Source organism: Boleophthalmus pectinirostris, unplaced genomic scaffold (genome assembly GCF_026225935.1).
Source record: "Boleophthalmus pectinirostris isolate CB_2022bp ecotype Guang Dong unplaced genomic scaffold, ASM2622593v1 HiC_scaffold_1, whole genome shotgun sequence".
Lineage (NCBI taxonomy): Eukaryota > Metazoa > Chordata > Actinopteri > Gobiiformes > Gobiidae > Boleophthalmus > Boleophthalmus pectinirostris.
The window spans coordinates 20,526,925-20,553,673 of record NW_026570970.1 but is presented as its reverse complement, the minus strand read 5'-3'; the positions used below and the strand labels follow the sequence as shown (position 1 = coordinate 20,553,673).

The 26,749-nt window shown below is 36.6% G+C and overlaps 3 protein-coding genes across 5 annotated transcripts in view; 2 read left to right on the top strand and 1 right to left on the bottom strand.

The window, feature by feature from the left end:
• Positions 1 to 26,749, top strand: part of fgf14 (fibroblast growth factor 14) — a 73,102-nt gene that overhangs the window by 33,207 nt on the left and 13,146 nt on the right. For all 3 annotated transcript variants that reach the window (XM_055151557.1, XM_055151549.1, XM_020936247.2), the window contains exons 2-3: positions 408 to 518; positions 1,885 to 1,988. In XM_055151557.1, coding sequence (XP_055007532.1) covers positions 467 to 518; positions 1,885 to 1,988 — 156 coding nt within the window. In that variant the 5' untranslated portion in view covers positions 408 to 466. The remainder of the gene's footprint in view (positions 1 to 407; positions 519 to 1,884; positions 1,989 to 26,749) is intronic.
• Positions 15,963 to 17,803, bottom strand: LOC129408309 (uncharacterized). Its single transcript, XM_055151534.1, has 3 exons — positions 17,655 to 17,803; positions 16,681 to 16,888; positions 15,963 to 16,606 (listed from the first exon to the last, which is right to left on the bottom strand). The coding sequence occupies exons 1-3, from the start codon at positions 17,753 to 17,755 to the stop codon at positions 16,145 to 16,147; spliced, it is 771 nt and encodes a 256-aa protein (XP_055007509.1). The 5' UTR covers positions 17,756 to 17,803; the 3' UTR covers positions 15,963 to 16,144.
• On the top strand, positions 19,160 to 21,387 carry LOC129408312 (uncharacterized). The gene is made up of 4 exons (XM_055151567.1): positions 19,160 to 19,354; positions 20,075 to 20,221; positions 20,392 to 20,589; positions 21,104 to 21,387. Exons 1-4 carry the CDS (start codon positions 19,276 to 19,278, stop codon positions 21,292 to 21,294), a joined length of 615 nt encoding a protein of 204 aa, XP_055007542.1. The 5' UTR covers positions 19,160 to 19,275; the 3' UTR covers positions 21,295 to 21,387.

The following is a 26,749-nucleotide window of genomic DNA, read 5'->3' as shown; positions in this document are numbered from 1 at the left end:
ATTACTCAAGTTTTAAACTATGAAAAACAGTGGTTAAAACAGCAATTAAAACGATCCATAAGTTGCATATTTGGATATTAAATGTAGCCCATTTCTTTTTCTTTTCAACATTCAATTGAACCAGTAACATTGGAACAAAATAGTCGATAAAATAATTACAAGACAAAAAAAATAAATTTCTTGTGACCGACCTTGCAACCCAGTTTTTTGGGGAAACAATGATGTGTATCAATAACAATGTTCATAACTAATGTTCATAAAAAGCAATACAAAATGTCAATCCAAATGTCTCTGTAATATACACGTTGCACAGTGATCCAGTTTTAACTATGATTATATTTATAATTTCCAGCTCCCACATAACCTGTACTAATATCTTCTCTGCATTCTCTCTTTCTATGTTTCAGATCCCCAGCTCAAGGGTATAGTAACCAGGTTATATTGCAGGCAGGGCTACTACTTGCAAATGAACCCCGATGGCTCGCTTGATGGGACCAAGGATGACAGCAGTAATTCCTGTAAGTACCACAACAGATGGCTCTCTTCTACGGCACAGGCTACACTATATGGAAATGTGATCTGATTTTATAATTGTATGGGTTGCTTCTTCTTTATTCTCATTTAATTCTGCTAACTAATATAGCCCTAGCAAATAAATAGACTGAGAGACATAATAGGAGCACTTTACTTGAAGAGCTACCCACATGGTTTCATTCATACCCTGTTGCCATAGAACTAGATCCATGCCTGTTGCAGACGCGAGGTGAGGCGCGCTAGTCCAAGGTTACCATTTATTCATTGACGTCTTTACCGTTCTTTGGTCTTTGGTAGAAAATGTTGTCTTGAATGAGTCATCCAGTGCTAGTCTCGTCTGTGTGAGAGGGTTGGACTAGAAAACAGTGGGCTTAACACAGAGAAAAGGTATTATTAGCTTGTTCTGGCACAGCTCCTTTATAGCTAGCGCTTCAGGCTAGCTGGTTAATTTGATTCCAATAGGGCGCTAACGTCGGCCTGACACTTAGCATTGTGTCACCCGGCGCTGTCACAGAGAGGAGATGTCACTTTTGATTGGATAAAAAAATCATTTATTTAAAACTATGGCAATAATAGAAGCTAGCCTGAATGCATGGGGGTAAAATGGGCTTTCAAATTGTGGATTTATCTCCAAACCCTTGTCACAAAGAAGGCAATTCTTTTCAGCTCTCCCTCTGGCTCCACACCTGCCAATACCAATTACTTCCAGGGTCAACAGAGGTCGTCAAGAATGCTTCAAGACACCATAACATATACTTAAAAGCAGAGCGCGGTTGTGTTGTGAATAAACAATCATCAGTACAGGCAAAAGAATCATCCGTGATTAAAGAGGACGATTACAGACGCTCCTCCTCCACGAGACTACAAGTTGTTTATCTATTCACCTTTGCCCATTATCTCATTGCATACCATTGTATTATACGTGCACAGCATTTGGACTAAGAGAGATGAAATGTTTTTTTTAAATAAACAATTAAATGATAACTAATCTATATCTAAATTACAGTTTGCTGGCAAGAACTTCAACCCTAGAATAGCCTACAATGTAAATGTAGACCGGCAGTTATTATTGAAGACAATGATCATATGTAAAGTGATATTCGAGTTCTGGTTTGGGGCGACTGAGGATTTGATCAGCTCTTGGGCTTTATTTCCCCCTCACCTGAAGGAATGAGAAGTAAAAAAAAGGAAGGAGGGGCACTTAAATGAAGATGGAGAGGAGGGAGCGGTGAAATGGGAGTATGGTGTGGGTTAGGTGTAATGTAATGCTTCCACACATAATATAAATAAACATATGAGTGTATTTGAATTTCCACTGTGTGATGTACTGTGTGTCTTTGTGTTTTTCAGCTTTGTTCAACCTTATTCCTGTGGGCCTCCGAGTTGTCGCCATTCAGTCCGTGAAGACAGGGTTATACATTGCAATGAACGGGGAGGGCCATCTGTACACATCCGTAAGCTCTTTCTTATTCACCATTTCACAACATTATAGCAAATACTGAACTGTTCTAATTCAGGTTAAAACAAATATAGCCATGGATGTGAATGTGGTAAACACACATGAATAAATACATCACAGCTTCGTAATGCCCATGGAGCACGCTCAGATATTTACCACATTTGTGACTGGATAATTGCATTTCTCTAAAGGTTAGGGATCCCATTAAACACAAACTTGTGCGTGTACGTTTCTGCCTGTCGCTTCATCCACCCCCAGAGTTTTCCTCCATATTGGAATATCATTTATTTCAAGTGACAGAAATGAGCACATCTCTCTGTCTTGTTCTCTCTCTGTCTTGGTGATGTGCTGTTTTGCTTTTACATAAAAGATTGCAAATATAAATTGCTTGGTTTATATAGATGTAAAATCCCTTCTGACTAATTTGGCAGGAAATTGCATACTACTCATATGCCTTTGTTTTAATAAACCCACCACCCTGTTTTTTCAATGGTTAAGAGAGATAATAGTTGTCTGAAAATCGATAAGTAGATGCTAAAACCTACTTTTGAAAGATGTTAATTTGAACAAATCTGAAAAACATTTCATAAATAGGACCACATTTTAACTGTTTTTTTAACAATAAGATCACATGCAAATTTACTATTATTCTGTCTTGAAAAATAGATTAGGTTGTCTAAAAAAAAAACAACAACAAAAAAATGTTATTGTTATTGTGGCAGAGAAATTACCCATTTAATAATTTCCTTGTTATCAAAATTGAGTTTGTAATTTTTGTATCTTCCAAAACTCAAAAGTAAGGGACCACTCTAATGGAATTCAAAATTATCATTTGTTTTAGTCCTTTAAAAAATATTGGATACTTTAGTGTTTGTAACCACTAAACCCTTGTGTGCAACAGAGATACCCCATCAAAATAATTCCCCTTGTGGATCCTTAAAGTCAGACTAACTTCCTTGGCAAGTTGGGCTTTCTCATTCACTGTGGCCCTCTCAGTCAATCAGATCTGTCAGCAGCAGAACACAGAGAAGGTGTGGAGCTGCTTAGTGAGACAGGAGCATAGATCACTGTGTGTCTCAGCTCCCCTAACTGTCCTTATGCTCCTAATCCTCCGAGCGCACAGCACCAATCGCCATCTCCATTTGTTATCATGAAGGCTGAGCTGCTCTCACTACAATGCACCCTTATTCCTCTGCAACACTGTACCACTTAATCACAGCAGGACTTAAGCTCCAAACGCAATACTTTTGAGGAGGATTGGCTCAGGATTCAATGGGTTTTCTTGAGTAAGTGTACAGTAAGATTTCCAATACTATGCATTTAACATGTGTGGTTTCTACAGTATCATTGTAGGCTATTCAGAGATGTTTTGATTTGACTAATATGTTTATAATTTGTATTCAATGATAAGCTTTCTATTTCAAACTTTAAAGGTTCACTTTTCTGGGCACATTGTTACTGTGACCTTGATCACAGCATGCAGCATCACCTACATGTGGAGCATTCTAGACACAGCAATAACATCTCCATGGAGAGGAGCAGGTGGTAGACCCACAACCAGAAAAGTTAATACATAGTACATCTTTTAGTTTAAAGAAATAGGATCAATAATTACAATGTAAATATAATGCCTCTAAAATAGATTAGTTTTTTGATACTGTGCTGTCTAGAATTTTACTGATCCTTACCAGTTTGATTTCCACCCATGAACTCAAGATTACGTAATACTAATGACTGAGAATCATGTAAAGGAAAGTAAACATGATTGTGATTGGCCACAAGCTCTTAGTGCCTCCCCCCCGCATGTGAAAATTGCTTGTTAAAACAATTGATAGTGTCTGTGGGTCCATGCTGTACACCGGCGGTACACAGTGATCTTGAAGTGTTCTCCATTTGCAGCTTGTGTCTGTACTAATGGACGCAGTACTTTTAACTATCTGTCCGCCCCCTCAGAGGTCTCTGCTCGGAGTCTTTCTGTGTGAATTAGCTCCATAATGGCAGCCTTGTACAATGTTCTCCATCCTCCTCTCTCTACCCCTGCCTCTTCTGTCGTTCGCCCGAGCAGGTACAAGCACTGCTGCAATTACCCAATGTTCCTATTCAAATCAAAGTCTGACGATCGGCCTTTTCCACCATTTAGATGTTTTTGATTATAGTGCACTTGCTTTTTAAGTACGTTTCCAAGAATGTCACATAAAAATGTTTTGGAGAAAATGTGTTGTTATTGATGTGCGCACAAACTTTCTTCTGTAATCTTTTCGTTTTCTTCTTGTTCTTAAAATATGCAGCTGGTAGTTGACTGATAATGTGTGGTCTTATATAAGATGCAGGTTTTTTTTTAGAGATGCACTAATCCAGCTTTTCCAATTCCGATACTGATTTTAATATTATAGCTTTAAGTATCTGCCGACATCAGTCCATGCTGAGACTGAAAACAGCATTAAGACAAAACTAATCCAAATGTTATAGCTGTTATTTTTCTGAGGTAAACACAGAACAACTTTGTATAAATAAAGTAATATTATAAGGGATGTAACAAAAACAGAAATATCGTGTTATTTTATCATCAAAAGTCTCACAATAATATCATGGGCTCTCATAATATTTCCAAAAGTTCCTTTGCTTAAATTAATGGTGTTATAGTAGCAACAGCTTATAAACATACTGAACTACATATCCCATGATTCATTTCATGAATCATGAAGAAATATATATATTTTTTTACTTGAATTCTTGTGATTATGACAGAAATAATTCACACCAAAATCTTGTCTAGGTATTTTAAAAGTGAAAAAAAGTGTCCTATCTACAATTATATTAGCCTCTCCAAAATATTGCAATAAATATCTTTCCGTGAGATGCATATTGTGATAATATCGTACCGAGAGATTTGGATATCGTGACATCCCTATATATTATGCATTTAAATACCCAACCAGGATACTGACTGAACCGATATTTGGAATCTGACAGCTAGCAAATTCTTCGATGTCAGCGCTGATATCCAAAACCAGTATTGAATTGCTGCATCCCTAGTATTTTTTTTTTTTAAATAACAAACAAGACTAACTTCAGTAAAGGTTGCCTCCTAAATTTGATTGTTTTACTCTTTACTATCTGGCAACACATCCCAGAATGCATTGCTATTCCGCTATACATTCCCAATCCTTATATACACTGACCTCCCTCCTTCACAGCCTATTTTGTAACTTATTATGAACTGAAACTATATTTATCTCGAGACATCGCATCTTAGTGAAATCCATTTGCTTCTCCTGCAGTGCCCAGTCTGTCCCTCTAGTATTTAAATGGTATCAAAACAGCTTTCAGAAAATGCCTGGGAAGCTTGCAGACTTCTCATAGTGCATCATATTCCTTTATGTCAGCCACCCAAAGGCATGGCGTGTGGCTCAAATAGCAGCGATACCATCAAAGTGCCCGCTCAGACAAAGCACCGCACTGAATAAAGCAAGAGTCCAGCCCTTTACACTCCTTTTCAATCTGCCCCCTTTATAACCAAGCCAATAACGTCCCGGCTAATTTCTGCTTCGGGCTTCTACCAGAATGGAAAAAAAAATGCTATTTTTTTGGAGAATTGTAATAAAGAGGCAGGAAATCTCACCACCAGCTTGTGTAGTCTCTAGATAAATGTGTTGGAACTTGTTATGCAAAACAGACAAATTGAATGAGATAAAACATGAAATCCTCAATTATACTGCTGGGATTTTGATATGGAAACTCCCCCAAAGCAAACTAGGAAGTTGGAGATTGTACAGTGAGAATGATGAAACGGTGGTGCCACAAATGCAATTTTCGTGAGCTCATTTGCTGTCATTCTTACTACTATAGTGTCCTACATCTCTGAACAGTAAAGGACATGGTTAGGGAGTAGTTATGAAAGTGTCTCAGAGGATTAGCAACATTTGAAGAGGTGCAGTGTCTTTAGCTTGATTTGTTGGGAACTATTTTTGGCAGGGAAAGACAGGAGCCGTCCCTCAACCGTAGTGTACAATTCAAATATGTATGAAAGCTCCGGGGGACTGGTGAGGACATGTTTAGTTGGCATTCATTTATGAAAATCCAAAGCACGAGGAGAGGAGAAAAGAAGGGAGGATGTTGTGCAGAGTCCTTGAAGCAGAGTCCCCAGGTTTCAGCATTTGACTGTGAATTGGGATAATCTTACCAGACTATTAAGAGGAGTAACTAGACCCTTGATGTATAATTCTTAATACATTTTTTATTCAGTGGGTTTGTTTACTTACTGTGCATTGTCACCACCTGTCTATTATTTATGGTCATCTGAACTAGCATTAACTTCTTCAGAAATGTGAGCCACCGGAACTGGCATGGACAAAGCTACCCTCACTCACCCATGTACAGTTTTCATGTAACAGATACCAAGAACTCTCCACATGGGATCTAACTGTCTAGACGTTTACATTACATCAACTCTGAGGACAGAATGTTCACTAGTTTGAAAGTATAGTAACGATTATTATAGTATATGTGTTAATTTGACTAATTAGTTGTCTTAAGATTCCTGATTGATCTTTAAAATAAATCAAATAAATAACATAGAAATAATAGAATATAATAGAAATAAAAAAAACAGTTACAAATAACCACTGCAATGTAAATGGACTTGGCAAACTGACCAACCAAATGTTAGAGTTAAATTACTCCTGTAACCTCAAGTTCTTTGGTCCTGATCCAGCAGTCCAATATTTCTGTTAATCAATTATTATATTGGCTTGAGATGTACCAATTACAACTGGGCCGTGAGCCCGAGATTTAGAGCATAGTTTGATTGTTGAAGTACCTGCCGTCCTGCTGTCTGTCCTTTGGAAAGGCTATAAAAGAGAAAATTAGCTCTCAAATTGAGCATATTTTTCTTTTCACATTTCACTGGGCTAGAACACATATTCTGCCTCATTGCACCAATCTCAGAAAGGTGAAGATATTGACATGGGCTGGAAAAGAAAACGGTCTGTTTGAGATTTTTGTATAAATGAAAACTTTTTCAATTTTCTAAATATATTTTCTTAGAGTTGGTACTGGAGCACAGAGTACAATTACAGTATTTTTGGTTGAAATGTGTATTTGCAGCATTTTTATTCAATTGGAACATCATTTTTTTGTCAGCATGACCCTGTGTTAATTTTTTGACTGAAACATTTTATCATATCATGTTGACAAATAATAATGCAAAACCGAATGAATCCCAACTCTCCTTTTTCAATCACAAATGGCCATACCAATGAAACCTCACATTCACGTTAGTAAGTGTAAGAGTGCAGGATTTGGACTTTCTTTGTTCACTGTAGTAGCCTAGATTTCTTATGTTCATGTCCCACGAAGCAATGCAATAATAAAAAATTAAAAATAAAAATAAAATAAAATAAAAATAAATACATCTACAGATTAATTTGACTAAAAACTAAATATATATATATTTATATATGAAAATACTGACTATGAAATGCATGCCTCTAAACACTCACATCTAGATTGCATGTAAAACAAACAATTCAACAGTAAGATCTTAAAATAAACAGAATTGTGCCACCCCTACATGTGAAAATGAACATATGTAAATGTGCTGTAGGATCCATCACACTCTCACAGATGGCTTTGACTCTTAACATGTGTTGTCACTGGTGCTGATTACAGACCTGCCATGTTTAAAAATACCACAAATACCATGTTTCCTGTAGATTCACACATTGGGTGGGTGCAGGGACATGTGGGGTTAAACAAAGCATTTGAGTTCATATGTAAACTCCTTAACAGTGTACTTTTTTAACACAGGTACAGCTAACAGCCTGGCACAACGACCAACTGTGAAATCTCTGCAAATGTCTGGCACCTATGGTAATTACTCAGGTGATTTAGCCTCTAGAGGAGTAAGGGCTAGCACTAGCGGAGGTCGGGAGCTCATTATTTCTAAAACGATGGTCCTTTTGCCTTTCCTGCAGCATCAGAGAGGGAGAGTGCACTAGGAAAGTTGTTGGTCAGAAGAGCTGCAGGGAGCTGTGTCATGCATTAGTGAAGAGGAGGCGAGAGGTGTCAAAGATGAACTACTGAACTGTCTGGCAAGGTCAACAGCTAACACAATAGCACATATGTTACTGTTTGTTTTTTTTTTTTTTTTACTTAATGGTGCATTGTGTAACTTTTCCTTTAAATGCTTTTCTTCATGGATATATTATTATGTTATGTGGCATTATGGCATTTAAACCTTTCTATCTTGATAGAAACCAAACTATACTAAGTTAATGATCAGATCTGTGAAGAGGCAACCCTGGTCACAGCCAGAAGGCCTGTTTTTCTAGGTATTTTTTTTTTTTTTAGCTATAAAACAACCTGTAATTGAATAACTGTAAGGTAGAGTTATTTAATGTCATACTGTGGAACATTCCAGACAGAGCAATGACAAATCCATAGAAACAAGCAAGTGACAGACCCCCAATCAGAAAGTTACATAATGCTCCTCTAAAGGTCATATATTATGCAAAATGGACTCTTGTGAGCTTTAAGCCATGTTATAATGCTGTTACCTCCTCAAAAACATACCTGGGCTTTTGTTTTATTTTGTTGGAGTTTACCCACCTCCTGTACTGCCTTATGACATCTCATGGTGGAACAGTGTTTTTGTTTAAGAGAAGAATTCAACTTAAATATATGTTTCGGTGTTAATGAAACAAAACACAAATCCAAATATGTTTTTGACGAGGAAACAACATTAAAACATAGATCAGAAAATAGCTTAATATGTCTATGTCTTTAAATATATCTATCTCCATGGATACAAGCAAGTGGCACCTCCAGGTCAGAGTTACATTGCTCATTATTTATGAAGAGGCATGTGTCAGTGTATTGTTAAAGCAGTATTTTGTGACAAACTCTCTTTATAATGTTTCACTTTCTGTTCTAAACCTGTGCATGTGCCTTCAAACATTATGCTTGAATACCTACTTCCTCTTTTTAAAAATGAGATACTCCAGCTTTAAAAACTTTTACCTCTTGCAATAAATATAATATATGGTGTAGAAATAGTAACAGTTGTATTAATACTGAGGAGGATTTTCAACTTCAGTAACTTACATTTTATGCTCGTTTAGCTTTTACTCAGAACACTTTTCCCCTGCCATAGCATTATCATTGGAAGAGACCCCTACATAAGAATAAAAGTGGGGAGGTTGCGTTATAATTTCCACTGGGGTATTTCCGTGTTCACCTGGATGAGCAGTATTTTCCAGCTGCACTATCACACCAAACATGGTGTCCCCCGGCAGTCCTATCCCTGATACCTGAGGGCTTTCTGCTCCTGTGAACAATAAATCACAAATACGCACACACGCTATTGTCCTCAGTTTCCAGGTCAACAAATTAAGTTCCATTATAGCACAAATTCCCATGGCATCTCTGACACACTGTTTGTTTAAGGTTTAGGGAAGCTTTGCTTTGTACATTTTGTGATGAGCACAGGAAAAAAATGCAGAGGGAATGTTTTCGGGTAAAAATAACAGGAGAAAAACAAAGCATCTCTAATAATGTTAGCAATGCACAGCTTGTTGACTTAAAATTTGTACACATTTTTAAACTATGTTCCATATTGGTGTGACCTGGAATTCAACAGCACATCTAGTTAAGAGTGCACTATGTAAAAGCTTGTTTAGTTAACTTGAAAAAATAAAATGCATTCCTATAGTGAGTCAGTCAGTATAGTACCCTCTTCACAGACTGACCTGACTGTCACCTGCAAGAGTGTGGCAAACCATTAACATCTCCATAGATGTAGAGGTTGCATGTTCTCCCTGTGTTGGGATGGTTTCTTGTGGGTACTCTGGTTTCCTCCACCAGCCTATACATGCACAATAAATTAAATCCTCGCTAAGATAATCCTGACCAAGCCTAACTCAAGATCTGGAGATGAGTCCACGGGTGCTGCACTGTGAAGCCCATTGCTGGCTCAAATGCAATATGCAAAGGACAAATTTCAGTACTTTCACCTTCATAGAGGAGAAAGATTATTTTTTGACAATTTATTGTTGTCATGATTGTCCTCCAAATGCCCTGCCTCATCCTCAAAAACAAAATCAGTCAAACATTTACAGGTTGATTTAAAATGCTTTTCCAATCCTTATTTTTATTACTGTGATACTTAACAACTTCAGTCAATCTGTCCTGAAGTGAACTCAATGAATGTTTATCCAGACTAGACACAGACACCCCGCCCCCCTCTTCTTATCTCCATTACACTTCAGCTCATAAGTTTCTTTATTAAAACATGCCCAAGGATAATTTTTCTTTCATAAAGATGGACCTGACTCTTTAACATTGTGGCTAAGTGCCAACTATCGATCAGTCAAGTACAGCTTACATTAAATCTCTCCCATTCATCTGAGATAATCCTTACTTTCCTATTTAAATGAGCAGCCAAAATACACAGAGCAGTTTGTCGGCCTGGTATTTGGACACAGAAGAACAGCTATAAATTACCTGCTTCAGACAGACAATTAGAAAACTGCATTGTGGCCAGAAAACAGAACTGATTGGCTTGGGAAAACTTTGTTGTTTTTTAAGCAAGTAGAAAACTCATACTGTCTGCCTGTGTTACATGTCATTTGGCCTAGTGATAATGACTAAATCCTGACACTTCTCAAACTTTTATTGATAGACTGAACAATTGTCATTAGTTGAGGTCTTATGAATGTAAATAGTGCATAATACTGTTCTTCATGCATTCATCAAATGCTCACATTTTTCCCCTATGCAGTTGCATGAATACTGAGTAGGATACGGTGTGTATGTATTTCTGTGTCTGATTCAACAATCTGAGTTTTTTTGTTTTTTTTTATCTGATGGCATACTAATCTTTAAATTCCATATTACTTTGGATCTTCTCTTGTTATTATTATCTTAATAATTGTGCTTGACAGTGCAGTATTTATTCGCTCTACACATGGTGATAATAAATTATTCTAATAACCAGAGCTGGGGCACACTGACAGAAGCATGGCTGCCAATCTGCGCCACCATCACTCACGCAGTCACCCACACACACACCACTTTCTTACGAGGCAATGTGGGTGCAGTGTCTTGCGTGCCACTGGCACCCCACTGTGACACCTGGAATTCCCAGCAGTCTCCCATCCAAGTACAAACCAGCCCTGCTTAGCTTCTGAGATCTGACAAGATCAGGCTTTGACAAAGCCGTTTGGCCACAGCACAATGAATGGTCTCTGCTTTTTCACTGCAATCTTTGTCCATTCATAAATGATGAACCAATCATAGCTGCCAGTGCTGGGCCCAGACCCCGCCCCCTTTTCAAAACCTCCTTGATTGTTCTTGGTCCAATTCTTTCTTTGTGTTTTTTTAAGCCTTGGGCATGGGAGGATAACATAGTAGCATTCAAATAAGTTATTCTTTTGAGTAAGCTTTTCTTCAACCACACATACTTTTTACACTTCAAAAACTCTTCCCAAATCAGCTCAAAGCACTATTTAAACACATTATCTTTTCTTTGAAACTCAGGATCAGCTCTTAAATCTTCTCTCAAACAATGGCTCATTTATCGTGCCTATATAACCAGACGCCAGAAATAATCAAGAAACAGAAGAAGAGTGGGCGTGAGGAATCTAAATTGTCATCTTGGCTTGTCTCTGAGTATCACGGCGTGTTATTGAGGATGTCCACATACATATGGCACTGTGGTCAGGAGGGACAGAACACATCTCTATGTTTGACTGACATCATGACACCAGTCCTGCTCTAATTGCTTTCCCGATGTGTAAATGTCAAGAGCTCTGCAAATACAAATGTGCACTTACACTAGCTCACTGAAGAGCAGCTGAAGGGGATAAAGAGAGATACAAGAGGTAAATGGAATCAACAAGTTTACTCAAGAATACCCAAATGATTGAAATAAATAATAAATAATGCAATAGTGCTGCAGAATATCTTTGCGACTAGCAATAATTTTGAAGACTGTTTTAAAGAGGACCTACTGTGCTTGTGTTTTTATAGCTATGATGTATGACACCTGCACATTTTAAATTGCAATATTCATCTAAAATAAAGATGAAGAAACAAAAGATAAAGAACCAAGTCCTCTGACTTCCATGTTGGAAAACTGCAGTACCCAATGTGAGCTGAGGTCAGCATAAATGTCATCACAACAAAGAGCCTTGAGGTTGTCAGCCCCTCCTATGGATATTTACACATCATGTTAGTGAGTAACATTTTTTTTTTTTTTTCATTTGTAGCAAAATTAGTCCAATAAAATTGGAGAATAACGCGAATACCAGTGAAAATGGGGTTGATAGGCAATATGGTGTCTTGAAAATAAGCGATGCAACATGCTCAAACATGCATTAATTACTCCAAATACCACTTTGGGTAAGTACATGGTGAGGGAAACACCTCTTAACATGGTTAAAAGCTCTAAAAAGTCAATTTTACATAACAAGTCTGCTTTAGGACAAAATTAGTTTAGCCTGATGAAAATTCAAGTATAAACATCATCTATAATATCTATATATACTTAAATACTTATATTAAATATACTTTCTAGACATGGGTCTGCCCATTAGCAGTGCTCTGAAAATGTTCCATAATATATCTAAAACCCATCTTGTATTTATTAAAGTTCCCCACTTGTCAAAATAAATGTACCTGTGACAAATATTATGCCAAAAGGAAAACATTGTCTGTAGTGAACATACTGAACAATTAGTCAATATAGTAATTATTATGACAGACTGTTTGTAGAAATCACTGACATTTGGGTGTTTTGTTTGTGTTGGATTTATTCTTGGAACTCACTCGCATTCACTGGCAATTCAAAAGTGGAAATCTTCACCTCCAACAGGCTCTTGTTGTCAAGTTCACAGGATAGCAGGCTTAAGTCTTGTTCAAGCTGTGCAGGATAACTAGCTCATATAGTGTGAGTGCATGTGTCTGTATTTGTGTGAAGAATGGAATAGCCCTCCTCTCTTTGCCTTAATAGCCATAGTCCACAAGAGTTGTTCATTCTTTCTCCATTTCCAACCATGAAATGAAAGTAACATTTTATCAAGCTTCGCCCGTGCAGTCGTGAAAATCGATACAGTGAGAGCTTGTACAGAAAAGGCAGTAAATCATAAAAATGTATTCTTCTAAATCGAAGCTGAGTCCCTCTTCAGTGGTGCTCTTCACGCTGCTAGCCGGTTTAGCATAAGGGCCTGTGAAAAAGCACTGGAAACTGCAAGGTCAGTGTGAGTATGAGGCTATGTTCATTCATCATGCAAATAGTCCTGCGCACTAATGTATTCTGGACATCTGCTGTATAGATAGTGCTGTTATAATTCCCTCATTAGAATCCACTATAAGTCTTTGATAGGTGGTTATGATACTTATAATGTTAATGTCATTTGTTCAGGTGGAGTTTCCGTGCAATGCAACGCACCCACACAATTTGTCAAAAGTCAGCTGTAAAGAATAAACATAGTAAAAGGTGGCATGCTCAATGCAAAAAGCCTATATAATGTAGCAACAATGAGGTGAGTAAATTTGAATTGTAAAGCTATTTACATATTTTTCAAAGTAAAAAAGTATGCATATAAAACCAGTTGACATAAGATTAGCATTTTTTTCATGTGCATCTACATCTTAAAGTGAATAACAAAAAATCAATTCTTCAGGAAAAAAAAAAAAGAAGAAATTTCATGGGCTGTGGGCAGTCAGGGTCAAATGTTTTATTTTTTCTCTTGTCACAATGCTTGTGTCCTATCTTGTATGAAATTGGTATGTAATGTAAAGGATAATTTTAATTATGAAATAGAAAAGCTAAACTTTTCTCATTTAAAGTAAACCTAACTGATGTACAATCCAATTGTAGTGTTTTAGTGATAAATGAAAATCCTTTAAAATTAATTTTCTGTTATTCATAAATAACAAAAATAGCATTACAAAGTCATAGTCACTCTACCATATCAATCTGATTTAATTTGAAAGAATGGTATTCACTAAAGTCAAACAAAGTGAATGTGTGTACGTTGGCTGGGGCTGGCTGTTTGATTGGCAGCTCCAAAGCTCTGGTGCTTCTTTCTGGCTCACTGCTCAAGTCACTCAGACAGCAGCTGTAGCCACGCCACATTTCCCCCAAAACAAGGGCTGCTGCTAACAGGGAATGCTTCTTTTAAGTACACACGTTTAGAGACATACTGCAACTGAGTCAATACTGTGACATTAACATGTCAAACTGTATTTATAACACTAAAATTTGAAAGGTCCTAAATAATAAGATTCCTGTAAGCTTTTAGCCATGTTAAAATGTGTTACCCCATTCAAAACATCCCTGAAGTCATGTTTTGTTCCATTCTCACATTTTGGAGTAACTCTTTATTATTATTAATCTATTTACATCTCCAAAGTTCAAAATACTTTGTTTCACCTTGTGATGTCATGAAGCGGTAGTTTTCACATTAAGAGCTACCTTTTACCTTTTGTTCAGCAAAGCATGGCATGGATTAAGTTATCCAAATGACTCTAGTCAAGGTGTATGGACTTTAAAAACACAGTGGAGCACTTTCTGTATTGTGATAGTGACATCTCAGTTTGAAACAGAGCGTTTTCTGTTTGAGAAAAAAACTCAGGATAAATATGCAGTGTTAAAATGTTTAAATGTGCGAATGAAACAAAACACAACTCCAGGTATTTGCGATGAGGAAACAAAATGAATGATTTAATTAATTACATAATATTCAATACTTGAACTACATCCTTGCCTGTTACAATTCACCTCATCAAATAGAGAATGACACACACTCTACACTTTCTACAAGTGCAATAAAAATAATAGGTAACACTTTATAATAACTACAGCTTATTTAGCCTTAATAAAGCATGAACAAAGACTGAATTCATAATGAACTAAGACTTAATTAATCATGAGTCACACTTAGTAACTACTTAATTACTACCTTAATTAGCACTTAACTTCCACTTAATTCGCCTGTGCTCTAAATAGTTACTCATAATTATTTCACACTTAATTACTCATGAACTCAGCATTTGTGTGTGCATTTGTAAATGTATACTTAAGTACAAATTTGAGCATTTATTGATGATTAGTAAGCTATGAGACAATGATTTACTAATAATGCAATGCAATGATAATTCAGGCAGCTATTATCTGTTAGTTAAGTCTTTTTGAGAGCTTTTCTAAAGTGAAGACTAATTATGCTTTATTAAGCATTTGTTAAGGTTGGTCAAATTCCAGAGAAACAATAATCACATTTTCAGATTATTTAGGAATGTGATAATGATTAACAAATGTCTAAGTAACACCATTAATTGATGATTAGTTCAACCAGTAGTTAATACTTTTTTGTAAACATTTCTAAAGTGAAGACTGTTTGGACTTAATTAAGGATTTGTTAAGGTACTATACGAGCCATTATCTAAGCCTGGAGTGTCTTGACTCATTTCCCCCTGAATTTAACTTCAGCAGCGGTGAGAATCAACACGACATAAAAAAATAAGCCAACAAACATGGATACAAAAATGTGTATTCAAATAATTTTCAGAACATTTACAAACACAGTGTCAGTATTCTGGTTTGTGAACTCTTTTTCTTTTAAAGGTTTCAAATAACTTAGTGAGTAAAAAAACAAATCTAGCCATCAACTAATTAAAAATAAAACAAAAAAACTATAACATAACAATAAAGTTTTAACGTCACATTTAAAAAGGTAAATGAATGAAATGAATACATTAAAACTGTTAAACACCTATCAAATAGGGTTTTTATTGTTTTTTTTGGAACCTTTTTAAATGGAACCTAAAAGCATTAAAGGCACATTTATAGTCATGTACCCGTACATCCCCCAGCCTGATGGAGGGTAAGCCCTTCTTTCGGTACCAGTGGTTGCCCCTATAGGCCAGTACAGTTATTTCAATGTCCTGTATTTTTGTACAGGCTTGTAGTGGAAACCATTGGTACTGAAAGAAGGGCTTATTCTGCATCAGACCGATTCTGGGCCATGTATGGGCAAGAGAATGTTACAGATTTTAATCCCAAATGTTTCAAATATTAATTTGAAAAAAAAAAAAAAAAAGATAAATAAACATCAAGAAACCACAATGATAACCACAAGGTTCTACAGATCACTTGAATTGTTTCCCTATATCATAGATCAACCTTCCTAATGGCCCATCAACATGTTTTCTGGCCAGCCATTCCATCCACTCAATTACAGCAATGTGCTCAGATAACAAATTATCTGTTCTATTCCCCCTCAGCCTCCAGACCTGCTCTTTGTAAGAGCGCCATGCCCTCTCAATATGTTGCGTATGGGCACCTGTGTTTGGAGCTACCCAACTCCTGCTGTGGTTAACTGTGTAATGGTGGTATCCCAACTGAGGCAAAATCCGATATGCTCGCCATTCGTCACTGATAACAGACGAGCCTACTCTCACATGCCGAGCAATGATGGGGACTAAATGCTTCCTTGATCTGCGTTCTACAAGCCGTAGAACTGGCTTCCTTTCACCATTATTTTGCACACCCAACATTCCAAATACCCATCTCTTCCTCTTCCATCCACCGGCCATTCTGCCCTTTCCGTACTGCAACAAAAAACAAATATTTAAAAGGATTATATTAGATTGTTAGATTACATGAACCATTGTCTTAAGCTTACCTTTCGTTTGTGTCGAAAATAGCTTTCATCTATTGCTACAAATTCTCTTCTTCCTCCAATCATCTGGCCAGTTTGTCTCCTCAGCTTTTGCATTGCTGTCCAACACACATCTCTTATTTTTTTGGCCATTCTTGTAAGTGTTGCTGAACTGGCAGGCACTGAGTCATCCATCATGTCTATTTGTCTTAGCCTTAATCCTTGACAAAATCTAAAAATACATACAAAAATATTGAAATTAACAAGCACATATTTGGCTAATTTGACTTGACTTGAACCATGTCATAAGTTATATTTTGGCTGATTCGTGCAAGTTTGTGTAATACTTTAAATTTTCCAGGTTTCGAGTTGAATGAACATAACACCTACACCTGTCCCTGTCCACCCTGTGCTTGTACCTGTTCTTAAAAAAAATAAAATAAAAAAAGTCTAGCTTTGGACCATAGGCTGAAAGCCAGTGGAGCCTATGTTTAGTATGCAAATATTTTTTGTAGAATTTGTTAAATAAACATAAAACACATGTATCACATCCAAACTATTGGTTTAATAAAAATGCAATTAAGTGTTTCATTTGAATTACAGAGTTCCTAATAAAACTTATAACTATGAATTTTTATCACAAATTAATTTGTCACGATTTCTAACGATATCTGTAAATATTAAATGCAATGTTTAAATATTTGTTTGTTTTCATGGAAATTTGCTAAATGTACCACCAATGTAAATAATTAATTCTTACATTTATAATTGTAAACAACATTGATTATTAATTGAAAAGGGCTTAATAACAGAAACAGGTCCAGGGAAAACATTAGACCTATGTAATCAGATAATTTAGCAAATTATATCTCCTTTTTGCCTCCCAGTTTTAGATCAATATTACATTATACAATAATGAAATTTTAAAATAAATGTGTCTATTAAATTAAGATCAACAATAGCCTATATTATTGTTTGCTGTCATCAAGTTTACCAACCTGAAAATGAAATGCATCCACTTCCTCAGTGATAATTTTGACCTTGAAAATAGATTTGTGTCTGATGGATAGCTGCTTTGGTCTCCCCAAATGCATAGCATGGTGACATATCCTATTAAGAAAGAACAAATATTAGAAACATGATAAATAAATGGTTGTCACCCAACTTTTTTGGCCAGTAAGCCAACATTAAAAAATGTATTTGTGCTCTTCCCGTGCGCCCTCGTAGCCAAATTAGCTTGCTTCTGTTGCCTACAGACTGAACTTTTTAAATCAATTTAAAGGATTTTTAACTAACGAAACAGACTTTTATGTATCTTGCATTCTGACATAATTAAACTTTAAATTGGCCCAATTAAATATGTAATATATTTCATTATAACATATAGACTAATTTCCAGAGCATCAATGTGTGGGTTTTTTCGGAAGGTTCAATGCGTGTCCTAAAAAGAAGCACAGGAGATGGAGAATCCGAGAGAACAGGCCACTTTATTTCAGCATTTCCATTGAGAGAGATTCAAGTTGATTACCAAGTACAACTGCCACCCCGGAACGACGTCTCTGACCAACTCAAAATCAGGGGTAGCTTTATACTACATCTTGACAAAACATTAACTTGTTGATTTAGCATATACAGCAAGAAAATGAACAATACTGCTGACCCAGTACACCTTATCATGGGTGGGAACATGCCACGGGGTCCACATATGTCAGTTTTTCTGCTTCGTGGCACTCAAAGTCCAGAAAAACATGTTCTTTATGGCACTCAAAGTACAGAAAAAACATGTTATATAGACCTATAGATAGTCATACGTGTTTTCCACCCTGTTGTCATTCCAAAGTCCATAATATTGGGTGAATTAGCATGACCAACACATAATATTTCCCACAAATGTTGATCCAAAAGTTTCGCTCTTGGGGTTACTTACTCTCCTCTCAGCGATGCCACACTGTCAAGTAACTAGGTGCGAGGAGGATTAAACCATTAAACAATAAAGTTACTAAACTTACCAGGCATAGCGATCTCCAGTGTTGGATTTTGCTTTCAGTGTCATATTCCGATGGCAGCTTCTGCATTTCATCTTACTTTTCAAAAGTTTTTTCCTTTGGAGCCACTGGATGAGTTTTAATGTCCTTCTTTTAGTCATCTCAAAATTAAAAAATCTCTTAAGGCAGGTGAATCGGCCCATTGTTGGATATACGGTATGAGAAAAATTGATTCCAGTCTGATTCCCTGATTCGAACCCACTTGATGGCGCAGTACGCAGTTGCGCATGCGTAACGAGGAATTCCCGCTCATTTTCCTCTTCTCTGACTCTAGTGTGACGTCTATTCGTCTCAAATTAATTCAATAAAATTTTGTATTTAATTTTTAGAGTTTTACCTTAATATAGGTAACATTAAGGTGCTATACGTAAAGAATATTTAGATTTTTATTTTTATATTTTTTTTAAGTGTGATTTTATAATGGAAAGAAACATTAGTGTTGATGACGTCATCAGCCGCAGACCCGCTTGCCCTTCACTTTGCGGGCTAGCTCAGTTGAGTAGCGCATGTTCAACGCATGGTCTAACGCAGAGTCCAACTTTCTGCTATACGTGTATGGTTAAACGTGAAAGAAATGGCTTGTTGCAAACGAAGGCTTAGAAGCACAACACTTAACAAAGAGATGGAGATCCAGGAAAATGACGCTTCCAGCGGTAAGTGTGTTTATAGTTTTCTTATGAACAGGGTCCAAAGTTAGCATACTTTTTCAGCTGTTAGATTCGAAAAAAAAATATATATATATTTTTTTTTCATTATTTGTCTCAAAAGCCAAAATGAAAATGTCATTAGCGGGCCACCAAGCTGGTCGCCAGGACTGACCCAGGTCCAAACTAGGTCCAAACTCCAGAACTGTGTTTTCCGCAGAAAATCGGTTAGTCCAGGCGGTGACCGGGGTGGGGTGGTGGCCGAGATACCGTGCCCGCACAGTGAGGACCGGGGTGGGGTGGGTGAGACTGGACTGAACCAGGTCTAAAACAGGACTAAATCAGCTCTAAAACCAAGATTAAACCAGGACCAAATCAGGATTTAACCAGGACTAAACCATGCCGCGTTTACCGCGTCTCCTCCCGTACGCATCGTCTTCGCGCGTACGCTGCGCGCACCGCGCCACCTCCTATACGCCGCCGGTCCGTGAAAATATTATCCCGAAAAGAGCGAAATATTGACATAAAACCGGTCCGTGGCGCAGAAAAGGTTGGGAACCACTGTGCTTATGACACAATGTACGCAGTCGTACACTCCACATTGGATATTAGGAGCAGGAGTTTGGTTCGGGAAAAGGGGAACGGCCGTTATCTTTTTTTTTTTTTTTTTTTTTTTTTTTTTTAAATGTAGAGTAATTAGCTTTATACTAATTTATTTATGTGTTTTAGGTGTTCCCATTGCCCCAACAGCATCATTAAGAAACCAAAGAAAATTGGAAGAAATTAAAATGTTAGAAATGAAACTGGAATTTCAAAATGAAAAAATGAAGGAGTTGAGGGAGGACAACAATTTTTTAAAAGAACAACTGGCAGCAGGTAATTTACTTTTACCTTTTCAAATGTTCATCATCATTCCACTATGTTTGCTTGTGCTGTTTTAGTGTTAAATATTAAATTAATTAAAATTAATATTAAAATTGGTTTCATGACCTGAGAATCATCTGCAAGTGTGGTAAATAATAATTTTGTTGACATTATTGTTACAGCTCTCAAGAAAACAGACCCTGGCCCCAGTAGCTACAGTCTGGTTTCAAGTGACACTTCTAACATAGAAAGAGACAGTGTAGAGGCAACATCATCCAATGATATATCACCCAATGATACATCATCTGATGAAAAAAAGAAAAACAAAAGGATAAAGAAGAGAAAAGACAGGACACTGGCACTGAAATATTGCCAGAGAGGTAAAATGTTACTTTAATATCTTGTTTGTTTATCATATATTTTATGTAATACCTAAGTTTGCGATTTTGACATTAAATATTTGTGGCAGTTCTCCACCATGCAACCTTCCCAACAACCACATCCACATGACTTTGGTGATTTTAAATTGAGGTTTAATTAAAACTTTATTGACCATTTTTACTATGCATACCAACATATTGAACTTCAGATAATCTATTCATAGTATAGTTAAACCTACTGTACCCTGTAAAATTTATTTGGCTTTATTTCACATTACACATTCTATTCTAATGGCAGGTATGTGCTATCTAATTATAATGTGTTTAAGCGTGTAAGCGAACAAGGAACTTGTGTGGTTCCCCACCATGTTTGCCCTAGCAGTTGTGAAACATGCTTTTAAAATTGTTCCAGTGAATAATTAGGGTGTTAGAATATGGGTAAATGAGCAATGAGTGTAGAACACTATTTAAAATATTTCATCTTTAGTCTTTTCATTTTCTTACTTATTTACAGCTCAAGGTCCAAAACGAAGTGGTGGCCAGGTACAAGAAAATTTTGAAGATCTTCAAGCAAAGTGGCACAATGAGTCAAGCCTTCAAAAAGTATGGGATGGACCGCAATACAGTTATAATTACAGCTCCAATTGCCGAATTGTACGTAGTTGCCCCAGAAAAATACAAAGAAATTATGCAGACTTGCAGTAAAGCTATGAAGCTGTCAGTGTTTGCAGCCCAATGTGCATTGGCTATTTCTGAAGATGCTGACATAGAGCAAAAGATCCAAACTCTAAAAGATTCATTGAAGCTAATTCCTTTTAAAACTAAATAAATAAATGTATGAATGCTTAAGAAATGTGAATTGTGTGAAGTTTTATAAATGTGCATTATGTTAAGGTCATCTGTAAAGTTCTCTTGCCCATACATGGCCCAGAATCGGTCTGATGCAGAATAAGCCCTTCTTTCGGAACCAATGGTTTCCACTACAAGCCTGTACAAAAATACAGGACATTGAAATAACTGTACTGGCCTATAGGGGCAACCACTGGTACCGAAAGAAGGGCTTACCCTCCATCAGGCTGGGGGATGTACGGGTACATGACTATAAATGTGCCTTTAATGCTTTTAGGTTCCATTTAAAAAGGTTCCAAAAAAAACAATAAAAACCCTATTTGATAGGTGTTTAACAGTTTTAATGTATTCATTTCATTCATTTACCTTTTTAAATGTGACGTTAAAACTTTATTGTTAAGTTATAGTTTTTTTGTTTTATTTTTAATTAGTTGATGGCTAGATTTGTTTTTTTACTCACAAAGTTATTTGAAACCTTTAAAAGAAAAAGAGTTCACAAACCAGAATACTGACACTGTGTTTGTAAATGTTCTGAAAATTATTTGAATACACATTTTTGTATCCATGTTTGTTGGCTTATTTTTTTATGTCGTGTTGATTCTCACCGCTGCTGAAGTTAAAATTCAGGGGGAAATGAGTCAAGACACTCCAGGCTTAGATAATGGCTCGTATAGTACCTTAACAAATCCTTAATTAAGTCCAAACAGTCTTCACTTTAGAAAAGTTTACAAAAAAGTATTAACTACTGGTTGAACTAATCATCAATTAATGGTGTTACTTAGACATTTGTTAATCATTATCACATTCCTAAATAATCTGAAAATGTGATTATTGTTTCTCTGGAATTTGACCAACCTTAACAAATGCTTAATAAAGCATAATTAGTCTTCACTTTAGAAAAGCTCTCAAAAAGACTTAACTAACAGATAATAGCTGCCTGAATTATCATTGCATTGCATTATTAGTAAATCATTGTCTCATAGCTTACTAATCATCAATAAATGCTCAAATTTGTACTTAAGTATACATTTACAAATGCACACACAAATGCTGAGTTCATGAGTAATTAAGTGTGAAATAATTATGAGTAACTATTTAGAGCACAGGCAAATTAAGTGGAAGTTAAGTGCTAATTAAGGTAGTAATTAAGTAGTTACTAAGAGTGACTCATGATTAATTAAGTCTTAGTTCATTATGAATTCAGTCTTTGTTCATGCTTTATTAAGGCTAAATAAGCTGTAGTTATTATAAAGTGTTACCAAATAAGAAAATACTGTAATGCAGTTTTACACTTCCTTTCAGTATAAACATATTGTACCATATTATATCTATTGATGCCATATTAGCATCCAGATTAAATGCACTGCCCTAAATCCTTGAGCATGTGTGATAACCTCACAGTGTCCTTTAGGAGGATTACTAAAATGTGATGCTCACTGACAGACTGCCGTAATCTGCAAACCCCAATTCGTGTGTGACCTTGTAATTCTGCAATAGGCATTTAAAATAATCCTGTTTACACAGTGTGTCGTTTGAAGGGACTATTCAAATTGTGTAATAAAGAAATAACATTTTAAGGTTCTGTACTGTGTAAACTCTTGTGAGCTTTAAGATATGTTATAATGCTATTACCTCTGCACAATCATACCTGGAGTGGTGTTTGTTTTATTCACACATGATTGAGTAACCTTTCAGTTAGTCTGTCTACATCTTCAAAGCTCAAAATGCTCTGTTCTACCTTGTGATGTCATCAAGTGGTAGTTTTCAAGTTAACAAATACTTTTTTAAAATCTTTTGTTCAGTAGAGATTGTCTTAAAATTATTCAAATGATTTTAGTACACAGTGGAGCACTTCCTGTCTTATCACATGAAATGGTGACACATGGTGGGACAGAGTATTTTCAATTTGAGAATAGAAATCAGCTTAAATATGCAGGGTTTGTGTGTCCAACATGCATGAATGAAACAAAACACAACTCCAGATATATCTTTAATGAAGAAAGAACAATATAAAATAGATAACAATAGAGTAATATGGGCCCTATAAAAGATAGATAGTTGTTTGTGTGTCTGGAGGGAAACCCTGGCCCACTGGATCAAGTCCTTAATGTTTAATGCCTGTATGCATGTTTACAAGACCTGAATAAACCATTTCATTGACTGCACATAGATCTCTACAAGCTCTTTTCCATGGCCACCAATGAGTCAGGTTTATTTATAGAACTATTCCACATACAAAATGAATATGTAAAATGCATATTGGTTTGTGTAATGTTTTGGCCTAAAGAAGTGCCTATCTTTCTACCTCCAGCCTCTCGTTTCCATGCGTTCCTTGTGATATGAGTTGGTTCATGGGCGTTTGAGTCTGAAAGTGCATCGCATTTATCTGAGTAAGCATTGGAACCCCAGTGCATGCTGGTCTAAAATGTCACGTAGAGAAGCTCCTCACTGACCTGAGGGCAGATTCATCACTGTGCCTGACATATCTGTTATTCCATTACTGCTCCTCGCCTTGATATATTCTTCACCCAGACATTTATTTGAAGGCAGTTTAGCCTGAAGGCAGTCCATATAAGGAGAAAACGGATAAAACTATCTTTGTGTGTTTAGCTAAATTATGTTGATTGAAGCTAATTTCAGGGATTACTCTAGCTATCTTGATGCTGGTTTAGTGGACTGAGCAATTTAAATTCTTGTTTGGTCCTGATTTAGTCCTAGTGACTCTGGGTTTAGGAATTGGAATCTTGTGTAGTCTGGGTGTCTAAAGTGGACAAGATATCGCATGCATAACTAACAAACTAACAAACAAACAAACAAACTAACTAACTAACTAACTAACTAACTAACTAACTAACTAACTAACTACTAACTATCTAAATAAATAAATGAACAACTAAATACACAAAAGATATATTACTTTTAAAAATACATTTTTTAAAATCAAATAGGAATTTCTTTTTGTGGCCTAATATGTTGTTTATTTTATTTTTTATTTACCTGCTCATATATGTAATTTTCAGATCAATTCAAGCCAATGTGGAGCTAAAATTGTGCATTTTAATCTTCTGAACTCATTAGAAATGATGCTGGACTGGTATTGAAATCTTTGCCATTGTATTACTTAGTATGGGTAAGTAGTATTGTAACTAAAATCATTATTTGCTTGAGTTAAATTAAACAGCCTATAGAAGATCAGCTCCTCAAAATCTTCACTTCCACCTTCCAAGTATGTCAGTAATATAAGCAATTATGAGATCTTAGCATCTATGTAGGTTTATAGTAAATAAAAGGCATGAACTACAAAAGCAGAAAAGTGGGTCAGTGTTCTTGAGGGCGTAAACAACCTAACAACAACAAGCTTTACCTGCGTGTTTACGAAGCTTCACATGCGTTCATTTCTCACTAATGACTTACTATTAGCTTTTGTAACTACGGTTCAAAGTCTAGCACATGGCACGCCGTTGGTCCACTTGACAAGAGTTGACATGCCAATCTCGTGCTGAAATCTGGCGGGTTTGCCACCAATCTGGCAACAATTTGCAGAGAGGCAGCAGTGGAGAGCAGAACCACAGAGAAACATGGAGAAGTGGCTGAATCCCTGCTGATCCAGGCGTAGGTGGCTGCTCTGTGTTTGTGTGTTTGGGAGCTCCTGTCATGTTTACCACTTTATTCAGCAACAGGAAAGTGGTTCTGTATCCCGCGGACTTGGTTTTTCTTTCGTCATAGCTTTAGACATTAAAATTTTCTCCTCACACTAACCTGATAACAACAAAGGAACCTTAGATGAGAGATACAAATGAGAAAGATAAATAACACATTGGGAAGAAGTGTTAGAATGAGCAGCCAAGATTTCAGTAAGGACAGATGTCGTGGTAGCTTCAGTCAGAAAACCTAAAGTATAGTAGAATCCTTTTGTTTCCCTGCAGTAGTATTTGATCTCAAAATACTCCTGAGATCAGCAACATAAAGCCCCTTATGGACACATCTGTTGTAGAGAAGATATGACCTGTGACTTGGGCTGCTTGTTTCCATGAAGATAGGTTTAATTAGCCCGATTTATCAGCCGGTTTCACTTCGTAGAAACAGTCTGACTTGGCAGCATTAGAATTTGTTCACTCGATGGGAGGTGGGTACTTTTTTTCATTTAATCAATCGCTGCTACTTTGGTTGTGACGTATGTAATGCACCGCTAACGTCTTTCCCCTTGATAAAATTCACCAAACAACACAGAATGTATGGCTGGTGCCCAGACTCGCACTTCCGGAGTTTTTGTGAACCGTCTAGTGTATTCCGATTCCTGAACTAGTCGCTGGAGAGAAATCAAATTAACAGGATGTACTAGGTGGCACCAGCCTGGCTATGGTTTAATGCCATATGCGGAACGTTCCAGGCAATCCAACAAAATCATGACACAAACAGGTGGCAGACCTTCCATCAGCATTTACATAATATACCTTTAACCAGTCAAAACAAATGAGGTTTCAGAAAAGTTTATTGAAGGAAAAGAGCCAAATTGGCTTTTTGATTAATGATTTGTAAATTAGCTCAGCACCTCAAAAACTCATTTGCATTTATTACACTTTGTTAAATTGTAGATTGAAAGATGTCTGTCTCTTTTCAGAAGAAAGAAAGAGTGTAAGAGGGAGAGAGAGAGAGAGAGAGAGAGAGAGAGAGAGAGAGAGAGAGAGAGAGAGAGAGAGAGAGAGAGAGCGCCATGGGAGTAATACTAAGTTGGTGTTAAAGGTTTCTGGGCCTTCTGGGAAATTTGATCGAACACTTAAGTGCTTCTGGTGACTGAACTGCTTCAAGGTGTCACCGCTTTTGTCATCTTTTCCGTCAGAATATACAGAGGGGACAGCACTCCTGGGTCACACACTGTAATGTATTGCTACCAATGCTGAACATGGAATGTAGTGCTCTTTAATGCCCCAGTATGGATTCTACAAATAAAGTGCTTGTGTTATTCAGTAAATTGACAGTTTGGACTTGGGCACTCTGCATACTGGCACTGAGTGGAGCTGCTTTTTAGAGACATTTGTACTTATCTGATTAAAGGAATCAAAAGTGAGTTTTGTTTGATTCTGGCTTGGGAAATATTCTTGATATACAGCATGGGTGAAAACTACTCTGATAAATGGTTTTGGCAGGTTTCCATGCTTGGGTAAATTTGTGGTGCTACAAGACAAAGAGGAAATACATTGAAATTAAATAGCTGTTACATGGTATTCAAGTCCCAGGGAATGCTTTATGGCTCTATACTGTATCAAAGCAAGGAGGTTCTGTCTGAGCACTCTATGTCCTCACCTAGCTA